At 47.4% G+C, this 24939-nt stretch overlaps 2 protein-coding genes across 3 annotated transcripts in view; both read left to right on the forward strand.

Moving 5' to 3' along the window:
• GLCE (glucuronic acid epimerase) overlaps positions 1-5442 on the forward strand; it is a 145949-nt gene extending 140507 nt beyond the window's left edge. The window contains exon 7 of the transcript XR_003852423.1: positions 5315-5442. The gene's annotated coding sequence lies outside the window, so the exon portion shown is untranslated. The remainder of the gene's footprint in view (positions 1-5314) is intronic.
• On the forward strand, positions 2021-23788 carry PAQR5 (progestin and adipoQ receptor family member 5). 2 transcript variants are annotated; one of them, XM_029575210.1, is made up of 8 exons: positions 2021-2212; positions 5315-5442; positions 6412-6617; positions 7523-7649; positions 12616-12660; positions 17739-17835; positions 20270-20399; positions 20877-23788. In XM_029575210.1, the coding sequence occupies exons 1-8, from the start codon at positions 2162-2164 to the stop codon at positions 21116-21118; spliced, it is 1026 nt and encodes a 341-aa protein (XP_029431070.1). In that variant the 5' UTR covers positions 2021-2161; the 3' UTR covers positions 21119-23788. The 2 variants fall into 2 exon arrangements, with proteins under 2 accessions (XP_029431070.1, XP_029431071.1); XM_029575211.1 differs by lacking the exon at positions 12616-12660 and having other exon boundaries at positions 2022-2212.
• Positions 23789-24939: the final 1151 nt, after the last annotated feature.

A 24939-nucleotide genomic window follows, 5' to 3' on the forward strand; every position in this document is an offset into this window, starting at 1 on the left:
CGCCCCTTTTACGAAGCCCCAGGACTTACGCGCGTCCCGGGGCTCTACGCGCGCCGGCGGCCTATGCAAAATAGGCCGCCGGCGCACGTAAATCCGGCTGGATTTACGCGTGCAGGGCATTTAAAATCCGCCCCAATATTGGGTTCCATATTAGGTGCTACAACCCAAGAAAGAGATCTAGGTGTCATAGTGGATAACACATTGAAATCGTCGGCTCAGGGTGCTGCGGCAGTCAAAAAAGCAAACAGAATGTTAAGAATTATTAGGAAGGGAATGGTTAATAAAACGGAAAATGTCATAATGCCTCTGTATCGCTCCATGGTGAGACCGCACCTTGAATACTGTGTACAATTCTGGTCGCCGCATCTCAAAAAAGATATAATTGCGATGGAGAAGGTACAGAGAAGGGCAACCAAAATGATAAAGGGGATGGAACAGCTTCCCTATGAGGAAAGGCTGAAGAGGTTAAGACTTTTCAGCTTGGAGAAGAGACGACTGAGGGGGGATATGATAGAGGTCTTTAAAATCATGAGAGGTCTAGAACGGGTAGATGTGAATCGGTTATTTACTCTTTCAGATAATAGAAGGACTAGGGGGCACTCCATGAAGTTAGAAAGTAGCACATTTAAGACTAATCGGAGAAAGTTCTTTTTCACTCAACACACAATTAAACTCTGTAATTTGTTGCCAGAGGATGTGGTTAGTGTTGCTGGGTTTAAAAAAGGATTGGATAAGTTCTTGAAGGAGAAGTCCATTACCTGCTATTAATTAAGTTGACTTAGAAAATAGCCACTGCTATTACTAGCAACGGTAACATGGAATAGACTTAGTATTTGGGTACTTGTCAGGTTCTTATGGCCTGGACTGGCCACTGTTGGAAGCAGGATGGACCCTTGGTCTGACCCAGTAGAAAAGAGCCTGCTCCTGCTTTGTGTTTGGAAAGGATGCTGAGCTGAAAGGCAAGGCTGAACAGCAAACGTGCAACTGTCTCATTACACAGTCCCCCTGAATCTTCCTCAACACAAACAATAGCCCATGAAAAGTTACAGCAGAAAGATAAGGAAATCTCATGTTTACCACTGGCTCTGCCACTCCTGATATTGTGCCCAGAATATCTTTGGACTTGTAATTCCAGTTGCACAAACAAAAACAGGAAATACAGGTCCATAGAGACTATGGTGTGAAACCAGGACTGGTTCAGCCTCTTGCTGAGGCCGAGCTTGTTACCGTATAATCTACCTAGTGACAGTAAAGAGTTATTTTTAAAAAGCAAACTAATTCATTAGTTATTCTTGGCTATGTAAGCTTAATGGCCTAGTGGTTGGAGCAGCTGGCTAAGAACTAGGGAAGTCAGGGTTCAGATCCTGCCCACCTGGGATGTCCAAAGCTGCAGCGACAGGGCTCGGCCTCACAGTAACCGAGTATGGCAGGAATAACTCAGCCTGGATTCATGAAGAACATTTACAGACCAGGCCAGCCTTCTCTGCTTTTTAGCAGTGGACAGATATTTCACCTCCTTTAAGCTTCGTTATTTGGATGGATGATGTTTCTTCTCTTTATTCAAGATTTTCAGGTGTAACACTGACCACAGATGTCACCACTGTCAGATTATTGAATGAATATTTGGCAAGAAGAAAAAGCCATACTGACTCGTACAGGAGAAGCCGAGCACCCCTCTCTTCCAAATATTGTTATGGATCTGGGCAATAGCTCAGTGGCCTGGAGGTAAATAAACTTCTGAAAGCTGTAGAGTATTCGGGCAGAAGTAACAGTTTGTAAGCTGGATGCCAGGGTTCGGGACACCTTTCTGGGAAAGCCATTTCACCGTCAGCCAGAGGCAAAATTGCTCAGCCTGGACAGAAGGCCGTCCTGCCCCCAGACTTCAGCTGCCTGAACAAATGCCTAACTGAAGTTACCTGGTCCCTGCCCATCCCATGATTACTTCCATTGCTATAGCAACCTGTGGTGCATGCATGCTTCTGCTGCACGCCGCAGAGAAGACTTGGTGCTGTGCCAGCAGGAGGTGGGGAGGCGCTGGTGGAGACAGGGTTATTCTGGCTTGGAGAAAGGGAGGACGGCATGCTCAGGGGGAACCAGTGCAGCCGGGCACAGGAAGCTCTGATACTGGCTGGGACGGGAGCTGGAGCTGGGGAAGGTGACCATGCTGAGCTGGAAGCTGCCTCGGGTGCTCCATATCACACAGGTGCCAAAAGTAAGTGTTTCTCGAGCTAAGCGTGGATGGTCAGAAGCTCCTGATCAGCTTTCCTGCTTCTCTTCAGGATATTAACTTGCTGGTCGTCTTCTTGGTTCTCTTTTTCCAAAGTGATGTTATTTCCAATATTTCTGTATAAATTGGAATAATAATCTTTGAGCTTATGCCTTACCTTGGTATTTTATCAGTTTTGCCTCTTTCCTGCTTTGTAACTTGCTGGGAGGAAAAGACACCAAAAAAGTGGCATTAAGAAGAGAGAAGATAGGAGTTGCAGTCTCATAGTCCAGGCCAGTTATCAGCAGGGGAGCCATCAGGCACAGTTTCTTTTCTTGCTCCATCAGGATCTCATCAGAGACCCCTAATCTGCAATCTGCTCCTACTACTGCACATTTCTATAGCACTGCAAGGCTCGTGCAGCTTGGTGCTTTACACGTAAGAGACTGTCCCTCTCCTTGGATGTTATCATCTGGTTGAGACATGCAAACAAGACAAATAGAGAAGTGCCGTTCTGAGTCAGAGCAAAGGTGCACCGAGCCCAGCATTGTGTCTCTGACGGAGGCCAGTCCAGGTATATTAGCACATACTCAGCAGATCCGAGTCCACACTTTCTCCAAGTCAACCTGGCAAACGATTGTTCATGAAGTTTTCCTCCAGGATCTTGTCCAAATCCTTTTTAAACCCTGCTATGCTAAAAAAAAAAAACCTTTCCCAACTGTGCAGTGAGTAAGAGGGAGTACGTTCTTCAGTTGGTTTTAAATCTGCTACCTGTTAATTTCATGGGCTGTGCATATCTATTCCCTATTTGCACGTTGCGCAGTGAACATGGCTAAAATCAGTAAGGCTATGATGAGGAAATGCCAGGGTTTAAGATTTAGAAACAAGCACAGAAAGTTGGGTTTTGCGTGATATTTGAATATCTATTTATTTATTTATTCACGTTTGTATGCCAGTATTCGTGGGGACATTATACCGGTTTTCATTTATACAATAAAATGTGACATGATCAAATTAAAATACATTCATAAAAGTATATAAATCATTAAATTATACTACATCTACATAAAATTAACTCAATTAGCTAAAAATATTGATTAAAATAAAAACACAATAAAGAGCAGTAAAGGTAAACTCAATTAAACATAAATAGTATAAAATAAAATATGATAAAATGAAAACGGATAAGAAAACCAGGGCTAAGTCTGTCTAGGCTGACGCATGCTCGAATGCTTGCTCAGATAGCCGTGTCTTACGTTTTTTCTTGAATGTTTGTGTGTGAGACTCCAGCCTTATGTCTAACGGCAATGGGTTCCATATTTTTGGGCAGTGTCTGTCTCAAACCATATTCAGATGCGCTAGTTTTGGTGACGGGACGGATAATGCCGCCTTTCTGCAGGATCTTAAATTTCGTTATGGGGTTTGAATATGTAACAATACAAGAAATAAGAGAATCCACTGGACAGGATAATAATGATTATAACAACAAATGAAGAATCCCGTGTAAGTAGAGCGGCGGGGACGCTTAAAGAGACCTCATAATAATTGTCAACTTTTTAAGCTGGCATGTTTTAAGCTGGCATGTCAGCTTAAAAAGTTGACAATTATTATGAGGTCTCTTTAAGCGTCCCCGCCGCTCTACTTACACGGGATTCTTCATTTGTGTGAATATGTAAGGCAGTGTTTTTTCTCCGTCTGTAGTTTTATGAATTAGGATCAGACATTTAAACTGAATTCTGTGATGAATGGGGAGCCGATGGAGGTCTTTCAGAAGAGGGGGTAATGTGATGGTGCTTTTTGGTGCTCGTTAAAAGGGGGGCGGGAGCATTTTGTAGCAGTTGTAGAGGGCGAGTGGATGACACAGGGAGACCCATTGCCGTAATCTAGTTTAGAAAGTAGGAGGGCCTGAAGTACTGTCCTAAAATCGTTAAAATGTAATAAAGGTTTTAGGGTTTTTTTTGTAAATCAGTAGTTTGTAAAATGCTTCTTTAACTCTGGCTTTGACAGACCATGGCCAGAGAGGGGCCATGTTGTACCTGCTGTGGCAGGATGCAGCTCTCACACTCAGCCTCTCCACACTCAGCCTCTCCACAGAGAGCTCGGCTCAGCTGAGAGCACGTCTGCAGTGGCCACATGGCTCATCCTGGTGAGCCATGTGGCCAGCACAGCATCTGACAGGCCCATAGAGTCCCCCTCCCCCATACGCAGCTCTGCCCTGAGGTGAATACTCCACATTCCTTCTAAAAGATTCGCTCTCTTTATTACGATAAATATCACACACAGTTTTTAGCAAAACTTCATTCTTTGCTTAATTTTAAGATACAGGTTTTGCTTTCACTATGGTCAAATCTGAGTAGCTGCCCCTTCCCCCACCATCACAAGCTGATGCAGATAAATATTCAAATATGGCTGGCTCAGAGGTGTTTGGGGAGAATGCCCCGTGCATGTTATGGGGAATGCTAGGGTTCTCTGCTTTGCTCGTTAAAGAGCTCGGGCCTGTGCACAGGGCCTTAAGCGAATTCCCAGTTCAAATTCTCCAGAAAAGTTCAAGTCCCTTGCTTCTTGTCCTATTAATAAAAGATTCCCCAGGTGCAGAAGGTCGGGATCCTGTGCAGGTTTCGCAGCTCCTGGGGAGAGAGCTGTGCTCATTGCTCCAGGGTGACACCAAGTGGCGGATCCTGGCTGAGGACTGTCAGTGCGGGAATATTAAAGAGTAACACTGAACGACGCCTGACAGTGCCAGTAGCCCACTGTGTATCCAAATTTCGTCCCTCCCTTCAGCCACTTACCTCCCCTGGCTGCATTGCTCCTGTTCTGGGGGTCTGAGATGCTGGAGGATACCCAGTGCACACATTCATGCAGGGTCACTAGCAGCTAGTTTTTGTGTGCACCAGTGTGAGAGATCATTTTAGGATCCTAAGGATACCTCGTGCACTAAACATATATATTGGAAGGGTACAAACATAGAAAGTGCCCTCCAGGTCTGCCCCGTCCTGATGCAATACCAGAGCAGGTCGCATACTGAGCTGCTGAAAAGGAGAAGGTCACAGTGAGATCCAGCCCCGTGCGGACTAACCCTGGACTTGGAAGCTTTTTTTTTTTTGGCAGGTTTTCCAGGAAGAAAGCATCATGAGCGGGTACCGCCAGCCACGGAGCTCTGCTGCTGAATGTGTGGTCAGCATCTTCCACATGAGCAACGAAACCCTGAACATATGGACACACTTTCTCCCTACCTGGTACTGTATCTGCCACAGGCGTGTGGTTTGTGTGTTTAATTTGGGGGCGACTCCAAGACCAGGCTGCTTTTCAGTGAACATACAGGAGATAGGTCTGCATGTGCAGCCTCCATTCTATGCAAATCTATCTCATGCATATTCATTTCAGTCTCATGTTTCTGACCTGCCTTGGAAACCAGAACTGTGACTCCTGGGGGCCGGAGTTAGCCAGGTCTCCTTTGCTTGTCTTGCAGCGTGATGCTGGGACCTCAGGTAGGCTGGACTCTTCAGAAGAGACGTCCCAGGGATGTCACTGCAGTAAGACGAGAAGCTGGGGTCCCACCCCGTTTAAAATATAAAAAAGGGAGGTGTTTCCCCAAAGCAAGGCCCCCCCCCCCCCCTGTTAAACGACCCTGCTCATCTAAAGGTGAATTTTAAAAGCCCGACACACACATTAATTAGGGGATGGGCGAATATGTCAGGCTTGCATGCACCGAGCAGGTTTTAAAAGCCGCCCGGATAGGAGCGTAAATGCCGCAATGCAGAGGGGCGGGGGCATGAAGCTGCGATGTGTGCGTAGTCACTTGTGTGCTCTGGCGCGCGCCAATGCCCCCTGCTGCGGAGGCCGGGCAGGTTATAAAATAAAGGTAAGCAGGGCAGCTGAGCGGGGTGGGAAGGTCACTAACCTGGTCAAACTGGAAATGGCAACAGCAGGAGCCCTTTTTAAAAATCCCCCGATTTACTTGGTGGAAGCATCACTGGCGCTCACTTGAAATTTGGCAGAAATGTGCGTGCGGCCAGGCTATTCTATAACCCGCGCACGTTATAAACCAGGCGTGCCCCTGGGTGCGGGCCAATGAACGCGCGCACGCGTGCATCGGCACGCCACTTTGAAAGCTGACCTTGGGAAACCTCTGACTGGTAAGGATTAGTGTGCGAGCGCCTCCAGCCTTCCCCGGGGTGCTGAGATGAACTTTGTGGCCGTTCCAGGTACTTTCTGTGGAAGCTGCTGGCCTTCCTATGGGTGTGGGATGTCTGGACTGACAGCTACGCTTGGCCACTGCTGGTGTTCATGGCCTCCTGCTGCATTTACCCTTTCACATCCAGCTGTGCTCACACCTTCAGTGTCATGTCCACCAGAGCCCGGCACATCTGCTTCTTCTTCGACTACGGCGCCCTCAGCCTGTACAGCCTGGGTAAGAGACACTTCTCGGCTTACAGAAAGACCCAAGCTTGCATTCCTGGGATGTCTTTACGCAGCTCCATCCAGGAGAGCAAGCAACGTGCTTTATCCTGTTCTGAAATTACTTTTCAAGGTATTTTTAAACTTCCGGAGATTTTCCTTTTCCCTGCTTTCTGCTGTGATCCCAGCTGTAGGACACCTCCCCTGTAACAAAGTATTGATGGTGGAAGATACTGCATCGCCCTCCAGTCTGCCCAGCAAGGTGTTTAGGGTTGTGAGTGCTGCTGCTTGCAGGTTACTCCTGTGCTTTCTGTGTGGGGTTCCTGGGTCGTGTGCATGCAGATTATCCCCTGCCCTCCTTTGACTTCTATAAAGGGTATTAACTGCCACTCTGTGCAGGTTACCCCACTGCCCCCTATAAATGCTCATTCAGAGGATGCTAACCTTGTAAATGCATTCTGTAATTGAAAAATGCCAGATATGTTTATTTTCAGCCACCTCAATTGAAATGTTTCTTGGATTCTTGTGGGAATGTGACTCCCAGTTCTATTGTGGGTTAGTTTATGATATCCGATGTAGAGTCTCTTCATGGTTTCTTTTTCTCATTTCCTATATGAAGACTGCTTTGCATCTTGTCTCCCTTTTACTTTTATATCTGGGCTACTAAACTGATTCTTCTTTTCCTTTAAACCTACCTTAATTATATATGATAGAGTTTGAATTGTATTAACCCTAATTTCTGTAGCAGGTTTATCTGGTGATAACATTAAAATGTTGCAATAAATAAAATACAAAAACAAAACATACAAAAAATCTCAAGTAAGCAATGCATAAACATAAAAGCTTGTACAGATGTCACAGGAGAAAGTAGCTGCAGAGTCGTGTGGAAATGTAATGGCTGATTGCTTTTCATTTCAGGATCGGCCATTGCATATTCTGCTTACTGTTTCCCAGATAAGTGGGTGTCTGGTGTCTTCCATCGCTGGTATGTGCCCATCGCAGTACTGAATGCTGCAGTCTCCACCGGGCTCTCCTGCTACTCCAGGTAGACTTACATAGAGTGTGATGCCTGCATGGATACCATTATTGTTGATATTTGTTTATTTGCATTTATTACCTCATAAGAAATTCAGCCATGGTAGAGTACAACATATTAGAGTGGTAACCTACAGTCAGAGACCATAGGTAGGGGTAGCAGCCTAAGAATTGTAATCTGAAGGGGAAGTTCGACAGTAAATACGCAACATCTCACACAGGGCCAGATGTAGGCCTAGACAACACAGAGTGCCAGATTCCTGCTGCTGCTCTGATCTCCAGGGCAGAACCCTCTGCCCCCGGTTCTCTAGGTGACAGAAGCTTAAGTCTAGCCCTGATATCATGCAACGTCTCAGCAAAACAACAGGTTGTAGCATCCACGTTCAGGCACTAATGTATGGTGCTATAGTTTCATTGCAATGCGTTTCCACAGCTTTCCAGGAAAGGCCAGGTGGAAGGGCCAGGCTTCCTGACATGGGAATCATCGTGCATTTGGTGGAACACTTCTGGAAGAGCGTTTTGGGGGGGGGGGGCAGGTTTACCCCTTCTTTTTATTTCTTTTGTTATCCTTGTTGTTATGGAGGCACTAAGCGAGTAACTTAGAGGTCTGGAGGGCTTCAGCCCATCTTCCAGGTAACTAGTTCCATTTCTTCTTAGAGCCTTGTAGATCGGTGTCAAGATTTTGAATTTGGTTCTATATGAGACTGGTAGCCAATGTAGCTTTTGTAGGACATGTGGCTTGCACCCTTCTATCAATCGGTTACCCAGAGTGTATTGCCTGTCTTGGACAATGCCTTAAAACAGACATTCGGTTACACAGAATGAGATCCCTGTCTTGGACAATGCCTTAAAACAGACATTCGGTTACATACGGTGAGATCCCCTGTCTTGGACAATGCTATAGAACAGACATTCGGTTACACACGGTGAGATCCCCTGTCTTGGACAATGCTATAGAACAGACATTCGGTTACACAGAATGAGATCCCTGTCTTGGACAATGCTATAGAACAGACATTCGGTTACACAGAATGAGATCCCCTGTCTTGGACAATGCTATAGAACAGACATTCGGTTACACAGAATGAGATCCCCTGTCTTGGACAATGCTATAGAACAGACATTCGGTTACACAGAATGAGATCCCTGTCTTGGACAATGCTATAGAACAGACATTCGGTTACACAGAATGAGATCCCCTGTCTTGGACAATGCTATAGAACAGACATTCGGTTACACAGAATGAGATCCCTGTCTTGGACAATGCTATAGAACAGACATTCGGTTACACGGAATGAGATCCCCTGTCTTGGACAATGCTATAGAACAGACATTCGGTTTCACAGAATGAGATCCCTGTCTTGGACAATGCTATAGAACAGACATTCGGTTACACGGAATGAGATCCCTGTCTTGGACAATGCTATAGAACAGACATTCGGTTACACGGAATGAGATCCCTGTCTTGGACAATGCTATAGAACAGACATTCGGTTACACGGAATGAGATCCCTGTCTTGGACAATGCTATAGAACAGACATTCGGTTACACGGAATGAGATCCCTGTCTTGGACAATGCTATAGAACAGACATTCGGTTACACGGAATGAGATCCCTGTCTTGGACAATGCTATAGAACAGACATTCGGTTACACGGAATGAGATCCCCTGTCTTGGACAATGCTATAGAACAGACATTCGGTTACACAGAATGAGATCCCTGTCTTGGACAATGCTATAGAACAGACATTCGGTTACACAGAATGAGATCCCTGTCTTGGACAATGCTATAGAACAGACATTCGGTTACACAAAATGAGATCCCTGTCTTGGACAATGCTATAGAACAGACATTCGGTTACACAGAATGAGATCCCTGTCTTGGACAATGCTATAGAACAGACATTCGGTTACACAGAATGAGATCCCTGTCTTGGACAATGCTATAGAACAGACATTCGGTTACACAGAATGAGATCCCTGTCTTGGACAATGCTATAGAACAGACATTCGGTTACACAGAATGAGATCCCTGTCTTGGACAATGCTATAGAACAGACATTCGGTTACACAGAATGAGATCCCTGTCTTGGACAATGCTATAGAACAGACATTCGGTTACACAGAATGAGATCCCCTGTCTTGGACAATGCCTTAAAACAGACATTCGGTTACACACGGTGAGATCCCCTGTCTTGGACAATGCCTTAAAACAGACATTCGGTTACACAGAATGAGATCCCTGTCTTGGACAATGCTATAGAACAGACATTCGGTTACACAGAATGAGATCCCCTGTCTTGGACAATGCTATAGAACAGACATTCGGTTACACAGAATGAGATCCCTGTCTTGGACAATGCTATAGAACAGACATTCGGTTACACACGGTGAGATCCCCTGTCTTGGACAATGCTATAGAACAGACATTCGGTTACACAGAATGAGATCCCTGTCTTGGACAATGCTATAGAACAGACATTCGGTTACACAGAATGAGATCCCTGTCTTGGACAATGCTATAGAACAGACATTCGGTTACACGGAATGAGATCCCTGTCTTGGACAATGCTATAGAACAGACATTCGGTTACACGGAATGAGATCCCCTGTCTTGGACAATGCTATAGAACAGACATTCGGTTACACAGAATGAGATCCCTGTCTTGGACAATGCTATAGAACAGACATTCGGTTACACAGAATGAGATCCCTGTCTTGGACAATGCTATAGAACAGACATTCGGTTACACAGAATGAGATCCCTGTCTTGGACAATGCTATAGAACAGACATTCGGTTACACAGAATGAGATCCCTGTCTTGGACAATGCTATAGAACAGACATTCGGTTACACAGAATGAGATCCCTGTCTTGGACAATGCTATAGAACAGACATTCGGTTACACAGAATGAGATCCCTGTCTTGGACAATGCTATAGAACAGACATTCGGTTACACAGAATGAGATCCCTGTCTTGGACAATGCTATAGAACAGACATTCGGTTACACAGAATGAGATCCCTGTCTTGGACAATGCTATAGAACAGACATTCGGTTACACAGAATGAGATCCCTGTCTTGGACAATGCTATAGAACAGACATTCGGTTACACAGAATGAGATCCCCTGTCTTGGACAATGCTATAGAACAGACATTCGGTTACACAGAATGAGATCCCTGTCTTGGACAATGCTATAGAACAGACATTCGGTTACACAGAATGAGATCCCTGTCTTGGACAATGCTATAGAACAGACATTCGGTTACACACGGTGAGATCCCCTGTCTTGGACAATGCTATAGAACAGACATTCGGTTACACGGAATGAGATCCCAGTGCCGGACAATGTTGCATTGGAGTACAACATAATAGAGAGAGAGAAGTTGAGTTAAGCAGATATGCCTTGATATTCATTGCACTGAATTGTAGGGTGAAACTGCACCCTTATACTACTCCGAGTGCACTGAGCTCAGTGAGAGAGTCCATAGTTATCCTGCTGGATTATACCACCTGACCTGCTATTGCAAGCTATCAAACTTCCAGCCAAAAAGAGATGGTACCTGCATTGGTATTTGATTTATTGGGTCTACTGAGATCCTGATACCTTCTCAGTCACAAACACTCACATTTTAAAACTGCCAACTGTTTTGTAGTTTTCTTTAATATACTTGGAACATTATAGCAAGGGCTCTGAACTATGCCAGTGGACGTGAAGGAAACCCAGCATCCATGGGCTGTATTACTCCATCTTTAGCAGCTCCCAGTGCCAGCTAACCTATGCTGAAGTAGTTAGCTCATTCATTTAATCCTATTAAGCACATTATTACCATTAAATAGTTAAATAATATTGTAAGCAATGCAAAATCGCAGTTAACAGTATATTCATCCATTAAATTTTCTCTGTACAAAACCTGAGGAGATACAAACACCACCATTAAAAGATTCAAAGAGGAAACATTGAGGGTCTGGTTCAAGCCAAGAACAGAGTAACGTCTAAGGTGAGATACAGCAGAGCATGCCCAGCAGTGCATGACATTACATGCGAGGCAGTCTCAGAATACAGCACGGCATGCCCAGCAGTGCATGACAATACATGCGAGGCAGTCTGAGAATACAGCACGGCATGCCCAGCAGTGCATGACATTACATGCGAGGCAGTTTGTGATACAGCACGGCATGCCCAGCAGTGCATGACATTACATGCGAGGCAGTTTGTGATACAGCAGCGCATGCCCAGCAGTGCATGACATTACATGCGAGGCAGTTTGTGATACAGCACGGCATGCCCAGCAATGCAAGACAATACATGCGAGGCAGTTTGTGATACAGCACGGCATGCCCAGCAGTGCATGGCATTACAACAGGGCATGCGAGGCAGTTTGAGACTGCAGCACGGCATGCCCAGCAGTACATGACATTACATGCGAGGCAGTCTGAGACTACAGCACGGCATGCCCAGCAGTGCATGACATTACATGCGAGGCAGTCTGAGACTACAGCACGGCATGCCCAGCAGTGCATGACATTACATGCGAGGCAGTCTGATACTACAGCACGGCATGCCCAGCAATGCATGACAATACATGCGAGGCAGTCTGAGAATACAGCACGGCATGCCCAGCAGTGCATGGCATTACAGCAGGGCATGCCCGTTAGAGAGCTTTGAGACTACAGGAAACATAAGCAATGCATGCCCAGGTAATGTCTACAATTGTGTTAACTTGCAGGGATTGCGTAGATGGTATGACTTCATCTTGCATTTCTGTAAGGCACTCTGCTGTTGCACTGCAGTGTCATGTAATGACATTGCCCTGTATGTAGAAAGCACGTCTTCCCTTTCTGCCAGCGCTAATTATTGAAGCTGATATTTTTTAAATGTAGTGCTTGTGATGGTGTGTGTGAAGCGTGTGTCAAACGTCTATCATTTCCCAGCGCTAACCTTGACCTCTGTACCCAACTGCACCTACAGGCTTGGTCTTCCGTTTGTGCATTATGACCCTGACATCACAGAAAGGTAATGGAGACATCAGTGCCTGCTCTTTCACTTTAATCTCTAGAGTTATGTGCCTGAAATTCAGACTGTCTCTTGGCTGGGGCACTCATGAACACAGCAGCGTTAGGAGAAATCTTTTTCTCTTCAATTTCCTGTAAACTAGAAGAGGTTAATGGTCTTTCCAAGTATTCCAGTTCTAATATGGACTGTTGCTCCTGCAGAGCACCCAGATAGGTGGCACATCTGCCTGAGGCTCTGAAATGTGAGGGTACATGAAAAGCTCAGAGCTGATAATAACAGGTCGATTTTGAAACCAGCGTGTGTGTGCCCATACACAGGCTATGCTAGATTTTTTAGTTCTGCACACAGGTATGCATGTATGTTTTAAAGTGCACCAACCATGCATAATTATGCTCCTAATTTTAAGAGGTTACTCGAGCACAGCTAGCACATATGTATTTTCCATAGGACTTTGTCTGCATTTACATATGTATGTCAGTGATTTTTAAAACATGCTTGGGTAAGGCACATTCCCAGTTTTGCAATTCACCCACCAGTTTGTCCAGTTAATAGCGAGGACTTCATCCTACACACTGCTTCACCCATGCCCTAAAACTCGAGATCCTACAGACTTTCTCCTCATCAGGAGAAAGCTCGTGCCTGGCCCACATACATGCTTATGTGGCCATTTTTGTACGAGCAGCACTTTTAAATTGACCTGTAAGCTGCCAGCTAAGTAATGCTGCCAGGACAACTCTTGTGTTTTATGGTAATTTAAGGAAAGCGTATTTTCAGTGGCTCTTAATGGTGGTTTTAGAAGCCTTCAGTGAGCTGGGGAGGAGGGTTCTCGAAGTGACCTGAAGATGCCCACTCCTTGTCGATTATTGTAAACTGTAAAAAAACAAAAAACAAAAAAAACCCACAAAACATTATTGGGACAAATGTTGCTGCAGTTCCTGCGATGTGTTAAATGTGATGTGTGTAAGTGCACTCAGGTCCCTGGCCAAGACACACTGTTTAAATTATGCTTCTGCCACTGAAATCATGTTTTCTTTGCATGCTTCCCTGCAGCTGGAGAAGATCCGAGAAATCCTGTTGGGATTTAGGGTTTTCTCATCAGCACTTCCATTTGCCAGAGATTCAGAGCTCTTTCCCTCTTCAGCCCCTGTTTTCTGCAATGAGAATCTGCCTCTTTCTGCAGTGCAGCAATTATGTTTTGTGATCTATTTATTGATTCGTCAATCAGCCCATCTAGATCTTCTACAGTTAAATCTGATTGCTGGTGAGTCTTGTACTGAGAGGACTGGTGTTAGACACACTGGGACCCAGGCAGCAGCTAAGAAGTGGAAGCTCTGCTTCAGTGACATTACTCGGTTTGCGTCAAGGGCAGGGCCGGTGCAAGAGTATTTGTCACCCTAGCTGAACCTTCGGTCATACATCCCCCCCATCCCTAATTTCCCTGTTGGTGGCAGTTCCAGCACACTGCACCCTTCCTTGGCAGCACTGACTCTCCTCCTCTGGGCCTCATGCTGGTGGGATTGTGCCACCCCCACATTTTTGGTGCTCTAGGCAAACACCTAGTTTGCCTAATAGAAGTACCAGCCCTGGCCAAGGGGCCCCTTATGGTGCTGGAGCCACGGCAATTGCCTTCTGTTTGACCCCCAATAAAACTGGCCCTGTGTACTAGCTACATACTTAGGTTAACTGGAATTTATGTGCCTGATATTGAAAGTGCATTTAGCGCTAGATATCTGGATAAGGAGGTCTTATCCGGCTAAATGGTGACCACTAACTATCCAGCTATGTTCAGTGGCTGCCACTTAATTGGATAAGTCACTTATCCAACTAAGTAGATAACTGGATAGTCAATGGGTGGGGAATGAGTGAATTGGGTCAATGCTAATTATTTGGTTATCTTAACTGGATAAATGCCTATATTCAGCCTTATCCAGTTATAGTAAGTTAGCCTAATAATTTAGACCTGCTCAATAGCAGGTCTAAATTATTCTGGATATAAGTGGATATTGAGTAGAGAAGTAGTCTAGTGGTTAGAGCAGTGGGCTAAGAATCAGGAGACCAGGGTTGCTCCTTGTGACCTTGGGCAAGTCACTTTACCCTCCATTGCCTCAGGTAAGTCCTCTGGGGATAGGGAAATACCTACAGTGCCTGAATGTAATCCACTTTGACACTCTGTAAAAAAGTGTGAAAAGTGGAATATAAATCTATAAAATAAATATAACTTATCCAGATAACTAGAACTTAATCAGTTATATTCAGCTGAATATCCTTTCTAAGTTATCTGGATAAGTATTGTAAAATATTAGGCCCTATAAATCCTAACAGGATTATCACCAGACATAGCCCTGGAGGGAATTCTATCTCTAGACACAGTTTTTCTGGACCTACGCACTTCCTACTTCTTCCAAAAATAAGCTGTTAATTCAAAAGGCAGAATCCCGGAACATCCATATGACTCCAGTAGGTCACTTCTACAAATGAATTATCCAGATTTCAGGATTCAGGTATCCCATGTACTGGTGATCTTCCACAGACTGGATGGTTTTACCCTGATTGTGCTATAATTGAAGTAGTAAGAGAGATTAGATTGATGAATCCATATTTTCTCTGGAGATCAACTTCTGTAGCTCCTCACTGATACAGACGTCCTACAGGTCCCTCCTCACTCCTCTCCAACCTAGAGGCTTCTCTCCAGAGATCTCATTCTGTAGCTCCTCACTGTCTCAGAGGTCCTACAGGTCCCTTATCACTCATAAGAACATAACATAAGAACATAAAAAATGCCATATTGGATCAGAGCAAGGGTCCATCTAGCCCAGCATCCTGTTTCCAATCCAAGTCATAAATACTTGGCAAGTACCCAAGCATTAAAAAGATCTCAAGCTACTATTGTTTATTAATTAATAGCAGTTTAAGGATTTTTCCTCTAGGAACTTATTCAAACATTTTTTAAACCCAGTTACACTAACTGCCATAACCACATCCTCTGGCAATGAATTCCAGAGATTAACTATGAGCTGAGTGAACAAGAATTTTCTTTGATTTGTTTTAAATGAGCTACTTGCTAACTTCATGTAGTGCCCCCTGGTCCTTCTATTATCTGAGAGAGTAAATAACTGATTTACATTAAATTGTTCAAGTCCTTTCATGGTTTTGTAGATCTCTATCATATCGCCCCCTCAGTCATCTCTTCTCCAAGCTGAACAGCCCTAATTTCTTTAGCCTTTCCTCATAGAGGAGCCATTTCTTGCCCCTTATCATTTTGGTCGCCCTTCTCTGCACTTTCTCCAGTGCAGCTATATCCTTTCTGAGATACGGCAACCAGAACTGCACACAATATTCAAGATGCGGTCTCACCATGGAGTGATACAGAGGCATTATGACATTTTCCATTTTATTTTCCATTCCCTTCCTAATAATTCCCAACATTCTGCTTGCTTTTTTGATTGCCACAGCACACTGAGCCGACGATTTCAATGTGTTATCCACTGTAACGCCTAGATCTCTTTCCTGGGTGGTAGCTCCTAATATGGAACCCAACATTGTGTAACTATAGCATGGGTTATTTTTCCCTATATATATCACCTTACACTTGTCCACGTTAAATTTAATCTGCCATTTGGAAGCCCAATCTTGCAGTCTCACAAGGTTCTCTTGCAATTTATCACGATCCTCTCCAATCTAGAGACATCTCACAAAAGATAAGATTCTGTAGCGCCTCACTGTCACAGAAGAACTACAGGTCCCTCTACACTCCTCTCCAACCTAGAGGTAACTCTCCAGAGATCAGCTTCTGTAGCTCCTCACTGTCTCAGAGGTCCTACAGGTCTCCCCACACTCCTCTCCAACCTAGAGGTGACTCTCCAGAGATCAGCTTCTGTATCTCCTCACTGTCTCAGAGGTCCTACAGGTCCTGCCACACTCCTCTCCAACCTAGAGGTGACTCTCCAGAGATCAGCTTCTGTAGCTCCTCACTGTCTCAGAGGTCCTACAGGTCCTGCCACACTCCTCTCCAACCTAGAGGTGACTCTCCAGAGATCAGCTTCTGTAGCTCCTCACTGTCTCAGAGGTCCTACAGGTCCTGCCACACTCCTCTCCAACCTAGAGGTGACTCTCCAGAGATCAGCTTCTGTAGCTCCTCACTGTCTCAGAGGTCCTACAGGTCCTGCCACACTCCTCTCCAACCTAGAGGTGACTCTCCAGAGATCAGCTTCTGTATCTCCTCACTGTCTCAGGTCCTACAGGTCCTGCCACACTCCTCTCCAACCTAGAGGTGACTCTCCAGAGATCAGCTTCTGTAGCTCCTCACTGTCTCAGAGGTCTTACAGGTCCTGCCACACTCCTCTCCAACCTAGAGGTGACTCTCCAGAGATCAGCTTCTGTAGCTCCTCACTGTCTCAGAGGTCCTACAGGTCCTGCCACACTCCTCTCCAACCTAGAGGTGACTCTCCAGAGATCAGCTTCTGTAGCTCCTCACTGTCTCAGAGGTCCTACAGGTCCTGCCACACTCCTCTCCAACCTAGAGGTGACTCTCCAGAGATCAGCTTCTGTAGCTCCTCACTGTCTCAGAGGTCCTCCTGGCTGGTACAAACAGAGGCATATGGCGTTACTAGGGCAATCTCATCTCCAAATTAGAGCATGGATGTAAACATAAATTTAATAAAGGACCAGAGGACCATATGTCACAATGCAGTAGCTTGAGAAAGAAGTTTGCTTTCAGTCAACTTCTTTTGAATGTCTGGATTCCTGGGGAGTTTTATGTAGCAATGTATATGTGATTTTTAGCAGGAGAGGCACTCTGAGATGGTATGGAGGTATTCATAGGGATATATTTCCTCACTGCATTCACAAAACTTTCACATGAAGGGACAGACCTGATGAAAGAAACAACGTGCAGGAAAACTCTTAAAGGACACACAACAGTGAGGTGTTTCTGTATTGGGTTCCATTCCCGGCATGGTTTCTTACACAGCTTGCAAATGCAGCAGCCCTGCCCTTTGAGTGACTCTGAGTATAGGGAAAGCTGTAATGATGACCATGTCTGAAGCGTTGCTTTATTGTAATCTTTGTCTTTCATGCAGGTTTCCAGAGGTGGACAGGCCACAGTTTAGTAAAGGGATCCGCAGCATGGCCTTTATCTATCCCTACCTCTTCGACAGTGTCCCCTTGTTTTACAGGGTATGGTCTGCAGTACTGTAACATGGCAAGACCCCTTGGGTGGGAGGTGGGGAGATGAGCTTGATCCTAAGGGAGGCCCATTGTAGGGCAGATTTCAGTCTTGTACTGAGGAGGAATAGAAAGGACCCCCCTACTTCTTCCTTCCTGTTCCTGGACTCAGCAGCTCAGGGGGAATTTGCTAGCCTGCTCTAAGAACAAGACCCAGGCCTCTGAGGGTCTTTAAAAGCTGTAATACAACTCTATGGCAGAGGTTCACACTCGTGTCAAACGTTTATCCTTAAATACATTTCCAAGTTCTTACTTTCTATGTTTGGAAATTAGGTTTTCAGCTTGAATTGCAGGCAGGGCAAAAGGCTCAGAGTGCAAACCAACCTCCTCGAGCACAGAGAAGTAGGAGCGGCTTCCATGGCTTGCAACATTAGGTCAGGGAGGAAACGAGTTCATTGCTGTGGGAATTCTGCATACGTCTGCTCACTATTTTTATTAAAATCAGAGAAATAATACAATATAATCACTGTCTCGGAGAAGTAATTAATTTAAACTTCAGAGCAGAAAAAGGCTCTTGCTGAAATTGTGCAGAATTCCTCAGGAGAGTAACAAGGTGGCCTTATTAGAACGTCTGGCTTTGAGGTTTTACCTTCACAGTCCTCGGAGTCCAAGGGCAGCTCTAGGCTGCAGCGGGCACCGAATTCTTGTGGCAACACAACGGTGTCCATGGCAGCAGTGGAAGGAAATCTGTGTAGCCAGCGGCTCTGCTTGGGCTCTGTGGATTGCCAAATTAAAATCTCTGAAAACCAAAGCCCAAAGCAGAAGGCAGTAAATCACCTTCCTCAGCTCACCCCCTCCAATATTCTTTCCCCCTTCGTCCCACCCCCAACACTCTCACCCCCTCATGCCTTCCCCAATGCTCTCTCTCCCTTGTCCCTAGATTGACCCCTCCAAAACTCTCTATTTCTTCACTGCCAGCTCATCTCCCCCCTTCCCTTCCTCCATCCCCCCAATAGGTTCCTTCTCATCTCATCTCCTCCTCCCCAGCTGTCAGTTTCCACCAGCCCCTCCCCTGCTCACTGACCTGCATTGTAGGCTCCACCCTGGAGGAGCTGCTCTTCCTGCTGCACTGCACAGTTCTTGAGTGTAAGTCCCACTGTTATCAAAATCTCATGAGAACAGCACAGGAGTTCAGGCACCAGGCAGGTCTCTGTCTGGTGCTCCTTCTCTTGCTACTGCAGGCTTGCAGTGCCTCACATTAGAAGCAGAGGCCGTTACATCAGCTCTTCCTCCTTCTGCTGGCTCCTGGAGCTGCCTCCTGCAAACCAGAGTTAATTCTGCGCTGGGGCGGAAGTCTGCACAATTTCTGCTTTGCCCAGTTGTGCAGACTTCCTCCAAGAGTCTCTAGCATACAAGCTCAATTCAGCTTCCTGTGCACGGTGCCAGGGCTGCATTAGTGCAAGTCTTGCACCGGCTCAGTATGGGCTCTTAACCTCCAGGTTCACAGCCCCACCACACACAGGGATTTCAAAAATGGCTCTGCCTGAATATGGGGAATTCTGACGACAGCCAGTCCCCCAACTGATCTTTGCTCCCTGGTCCTTGGCGTAGATTAACTGGGGCAAAGATGTTTGCAAGCTTTCTCTACGAGTGAGCAGTATTCTCTCCCATCTCCTTAACCTCTCCCCCAGCATCCTTTCCTACATCTTCACCCCCACCCCCACCTCCAGCATCCACACCCCTCTCTTAAACACCTCACCCCAATATACACGTCTATCTCTTTCACCCCTATCCCCAGCGTCCTCTCCCAACCTCTTAAACCCCATCCCCAACTTCCATTCTCCTGTCTCTTAAACCCCCCATCCCCAATGCCCTACCTCGACTCTCTCCCCCAGCATCTGCCTCTTGCCTTTCCTTTCCTTCATCACAGCAATGCCCTCTTGCTTCTCTCTACCTTGCCCCCCTGCTTTCTCCCAGAGCAAAATACCTGTTTAGAGTCAGAGCTGCTGCCATCGGTGCTGGCCCTGCAAGCCTGTTCAGAACCCAGGGGCTGACACTTCCTCACAATGCAGGAAATCAGAATACAAGAAGTGCCAGCCTGCGGGGCTGGCACAAGCTCCCACTCTCCCAGCAGGGCAGGGTCCTGAGGTGCAGTGGTCATGGCTGCTTGGCCACAGGGAAGGGGGGCCAGTGGAAGCCTTTGACACACGGTGCCTCAGGCGACCGCCCTGCAGCCATCACCCTGTCCAGTTTTAAGGAAGAGGCACTGTGTGTGATCTGTGATCGCTTATCACTGCTCCGCTGGTGCAGGCAGGAGTCTGGCGCTCGGAAGGATGCTGGTTGGGCAGGAGTTCTGTAATGCTGTGCTTGACCTGTTTAGTAACTGAGACCACAGGGCAGGGCAGCATCATTTCACCTTTTTGGCGTGTTCTGTTCTTGCTTGCAGCTGTGTGTCTGTGCAGAGAGCGATGTGAACCTTCTCCACTTCAGGCACATCACTCTGGCCTTTCTGACCGGCTTCCTGTTTGCAGCCCACTTACCTGAGAGGCTGGCCCCCGGCTGCTTTGACTATATTGGTAATTGGAACTTTTCTTTCTTAATGGCATTTTTTCAATATAAATGCATTTACATCTTTTCAATCAAACAATAATATAGCAGTTGTAGTTATTGTAATTCAGAAAGAGGCATGCACCCTGGATGTGGGTCCCTGGATTTCTCTTTTGCACCTCGTCTGGCTCTGAGGGGGAGAAGGGGCAGGGCTATCCAGTCCAGCCATTTTGCAGGAACAGGTGGGTAATTAGAAACAGAGGGTCCTAGAATAACCTTGCAAGATTACTACAGTGTGCGAGTTACTGATGCACTCAATAATAGAATGAACCACAAAAGGGTGGTGTCTATTTATTTAACCTTTTTCTTGATTACAGATTTTGGCAGAATAAATAACAATATATTTATAGAGTGCAACCTCTGTTCAGCCTGCAGCATGGTTTGCGTGAGGTCATACATGCTGCCTCATCTGGTAACAGCTGTATTGCTTCTCTTCCTGTTAAAAGGTCACAGTCACCAGCTGTTCCACATCTGCGCAATCCTGGGCACTCACTTCCAGATGGAGGCCATCACCATGGACATGGCACTGCAACAGGAATTGCTGGCAGCATCAGTGCCACGTCCATCCTTCCGGCTCACCATTGGTGCCATTGCTACCTCTACAGCCTTTAGCCTGTTGCTCATCGCAGCCTTCTCACTGGCTCTCTATTGGAAACCCATCTGCCCTGGCAAGGAAAAGCCAGCCTAAGCAGCTGGGCCTCGCTCTCCCTGCAATTTCCAGGAGCTTTGTAATATTTCACTCTGCAGAATTTGTAACATGGCCCAATGACCTGCAGCCTTCAGCCACTCAGATTGTTCAGTTGATTGAGACGTCTGATTCTCTATAGTGTTCCACGTCAATGCCATCAGATAGTTGTTCCCCTGACTAAAACCAGTTCTAATTGTCATTGACGAGCAGAAACTAAGTAAGGTTGAAGAATGCACTCTGTATCCCCATCTCTTTCACAGAGCTGGTCTCTCCAGAGCAGTATATGTGTACGTCAGGCAGGGACTGCATTGCTGCTGTCCCTGTTATGTAGGTTTGGTGGCGGGGCAGTGTGTGTGAGAGAGAGAGAGAGAGAGGCTTGAACTGCTGCTGCCTGTGCTGTACCTGCCCAGTGGTGGGAAGGTGCGTGTAGGAAGCTTGAACTGCTGCTGCCTGTGCTGTACCTGTCCAGTGGTGGGAAGGTGCATGTAGGAAGCTTGCACTGCTGCTGTCCATGGTTTTACATGTCCTGGGGTGCGTGCGAGTGTGTGCGCGCATATCTTGCACTGCTGCTGCCTGTGCTGTACCTGCCCAGTGGCGGGACGGTGCGTGTAGGAAGCTTGAACTGCTGCTGCCTGTGCTGTACCTGTCCAGTGGCGGGACGGTGCGTGTAGGAAGCTTGAACTGCTGCTGCCTGTGCTGTACCTGTCCAGTGGCGGGAAAGTGCGTGTATGAAGCTTGCACTGCTGCTGCCTGTGCTGTACCTGTCCAGTGGCGGGACGGTGCGTGTATGAAGCTTGCACTGCTGCTGCCTGTGCTGTACCTGTCCAGTGGCGGGACGGTGCGTGTATGAAGCTTGCACTGCTGCTGCCTGTGCTGTACCTTCCAGTGGCGGGAAGGTGCGTGTAGGAAGCTTGCACTGCTGCTGCCTGTGCTGTACCTGCCCAGTGGCGGGACGGTGCGTGTAGGAAGCTTGCACTGCTGCTGCCTGTGCTGTACCTGCCCAGTGGCGGGAAGGTGCGTGTAGGAAGCTTGCACTGCTGCTGCCTGTGCTGTACCTGCCCAGTGGCGGGAAGGTGCGTGTAGGAAGCTTGCACTGCTGCTGCCTGTGCTGTACCTGTCCAGTGGCGGGAAGGTGCGTGTATGAAGCTTGCACTGCTACTGCCTGTGCTGTACCTGTCCAGTGGCGGGACGGTACGTGTAGGAAGCTTGCACTGCTGCTGTCCGTGCTTTTACATGTCCTGGGGTGCGTGCGTGTGCATATCTTGCACTGCTGCTCATGCTTCACCAGTTCTGTGGAGAACTGCAGTGTCCAATTCTCTCTGAGGCATCTTTCCCCAACAATAAATTCAACTGACAAATTTTCTTCAAAGTGACTTGGATTCCCTCTCTGAGGGGTAAGAGAGCACAATATCCTGTTGCACTGAACGTGTATGTATTTCATTGTTGTTTATCTATCTGGAGATGGTCTCTTCTGCCGTGGTCTGTAGCTCAGATTATTCCTCGGAAGCAGGCTGGCCCTAGCACACTGCAGTACTTAGGACTCTCAGTGTCTGCTGCCATGCTTGCACATTACCTCAGTGTCACTGCAAGAAGGTTGGAGCTGGGAGAATTAAATTCAGGACATAAGGGCCAGAAGTTGTGTTCATGGGACTGGGATTCCAGAGAGGCTCAGTCCCACGAACCAGGCTGCGGATGGCCCTGGAGAGCTCTCTGAGGGAGAGACGTCCCCTCTCTAAAATGGAAGCCTTCTGACTTTGCACTTCTATCTGCGCACTTTCTTCTACCACACAACAGCATTGGCAAAGAAACGTCCAGCTGTCTGACGGGATCAAATAGTAGAGGCGTATCAGCTCAAGCAGGAACACATCCTGAATGTGGCCTTCCATTTCCTCTGTGCACGGAGCACGGATGGGAGATTTTAATCAGTACATTAAGCAGAAAGGAGCAAGCAGTCACAGATCTGAAGTTAATGCTTTTCATGCAGGCGAATGACTCGGGCAAGATGCAAGCTTTTCCATGAGACGTGTTAATGAACTGGAAGATATGGGCAGGATTTTACAATTCAACAAGCAGCGGAGCAGGCTGGTCTGTGACTAGCTTGATGCTAATATATTTACATCATCACTGTGTTAACGTTTCAAACATTCCTGCAGCGTTAGAAACTTTCAGACGGGCCAATGCTTTAGTTGGAGGCAGACGCAGGGTGCAGGCTGTTGCTGATATGCAGGTAAAACAAACCAACAAGAAAACAGTGCTCAGGGCCTGGATCTTCCCAGCTCACAGAGCAGTCAGAAATGATTTTGCTTTCAGGAAATCAGTTTTGCAACATACGATGCTGACTGAAATCTGCAAAAAATACATATTACATCTACTGACCCGTGCCAGGGCACGCAGGGGCCTTCTACCAGGGACATGCAGGGCGGTCCTCATATATTACATCTACTGACCCGTGCCAGGGCACGCAGGGGCCTTCTACCAGGGACATGCAGGGCGGTCCTCCTATATTACATCTACTGACCCGTGCCAGGGCACGCAGGGCGGTCCTCATATTACATCTACTGACCTGTGCCAGGGCACGCAGGAGCCTTCTACCAGGGACACGCAGGGCGGTCCTCCTATATTACATCTACTGACCCGTGCCAGGGCACGCAGGGCGGTCCTCATATTACATCTACTGACCCGTGCCAGGGCACGCAGGGGCCTTCTACCAGGGACACGCAGGGCGGTCCTCATATATTACATCTACTGACGCGTGCCAGGGCACGCAGGGCGGTCCTCATATATTACATCTACTGACCCGTGCCAGGGCACGCAGGAGCCTTCTACCAGGGACATGCAGGGCGGTCCTCATATATTACATCTACTGACCCGTGCCAGGGCACGCAGGGGCCTTCTACCAGGGACACGCAGGGCGGTCCTCATATATTACATCTACTGACCCGTGCCAGGGCACGCAGGGGCCTTCTACCAGGGACATGCAGGGCGGTCCTCATATATTACATCTACTGACGCGTGCCAGGGCACGCAGGAGCCTTCTACCAGGGACACGCAGGGCGGTCCTCATATATTACATCCACTGACCCGTGCCAGGGCACGCAGGGGCCTTCTACCAGGGACACGCAGGGCGGTCCTCATATATTACATCTACTGACCCGTGCCAGGGCACGCAGGGGCCTTCTACCAGGGACACGCAGGGCGGTCCTCATATATTACATCTACTGACCCGTGCCAGGGCACGCAGGGGCCTTCTACCAGGGACATGCAGGGCGGTCCTCATATATTACATCTACTGACCCGTGCCAGGGCACGCAGGGGCCTTCTACCAGGGACATGCAGGGCGGTCCTCATATATTACATCTACTGACGCGTGCCAGGGCACGCAGGAGCCTTCTACCAGGGACACGCAGGGCGGTCCTCATATATTACATCCACTGACCCGTGCCAGGGCACGCAGGGGCCTTCTACCAGGGACACGCAGGGCGGTCCTCATATATTACATCTACTGACCCGTGCCAGGGCACGCAGGGGCCTTCTACCAGGGACACGCAGGGCGGTCCTCATATATTACATCCACTGACCCGTGCCAGGGCACGCAGGGGCCTTCTACCAGGGACACGCAGGGCGGTCCTCATATATTACATCTACTGACGCGTGCCAGGGCACGCAGGAGCCTTCTACCAGGGACACGCAGGGCGGTCCTCATATATTACATCCACTGACCCGTGCCAGGGCACGCAGGGGCCTTCTACCAGGGACACGCAGGGCGGTCCTCATATATTACATCTACTGACCCGTGCCAGGGCACGCAGGGGCCTTCTACC

Source organism: Rhinatrema bivittatum, chromosome 13 (assembly GCF_901001135.1).
Source record: "Rhinatrema bivittatum chromosome 13, aRhiBiv1.1, whole genome shotgun sequence".
In the NCBI taxonomy this organism is placed as follows: Eukaryota; Metazoa; Chordata; class Amphibia; order Gymnophiona; family Rhinatrematidae; genus Rhinatrema; species Rhinatrema bivittatum.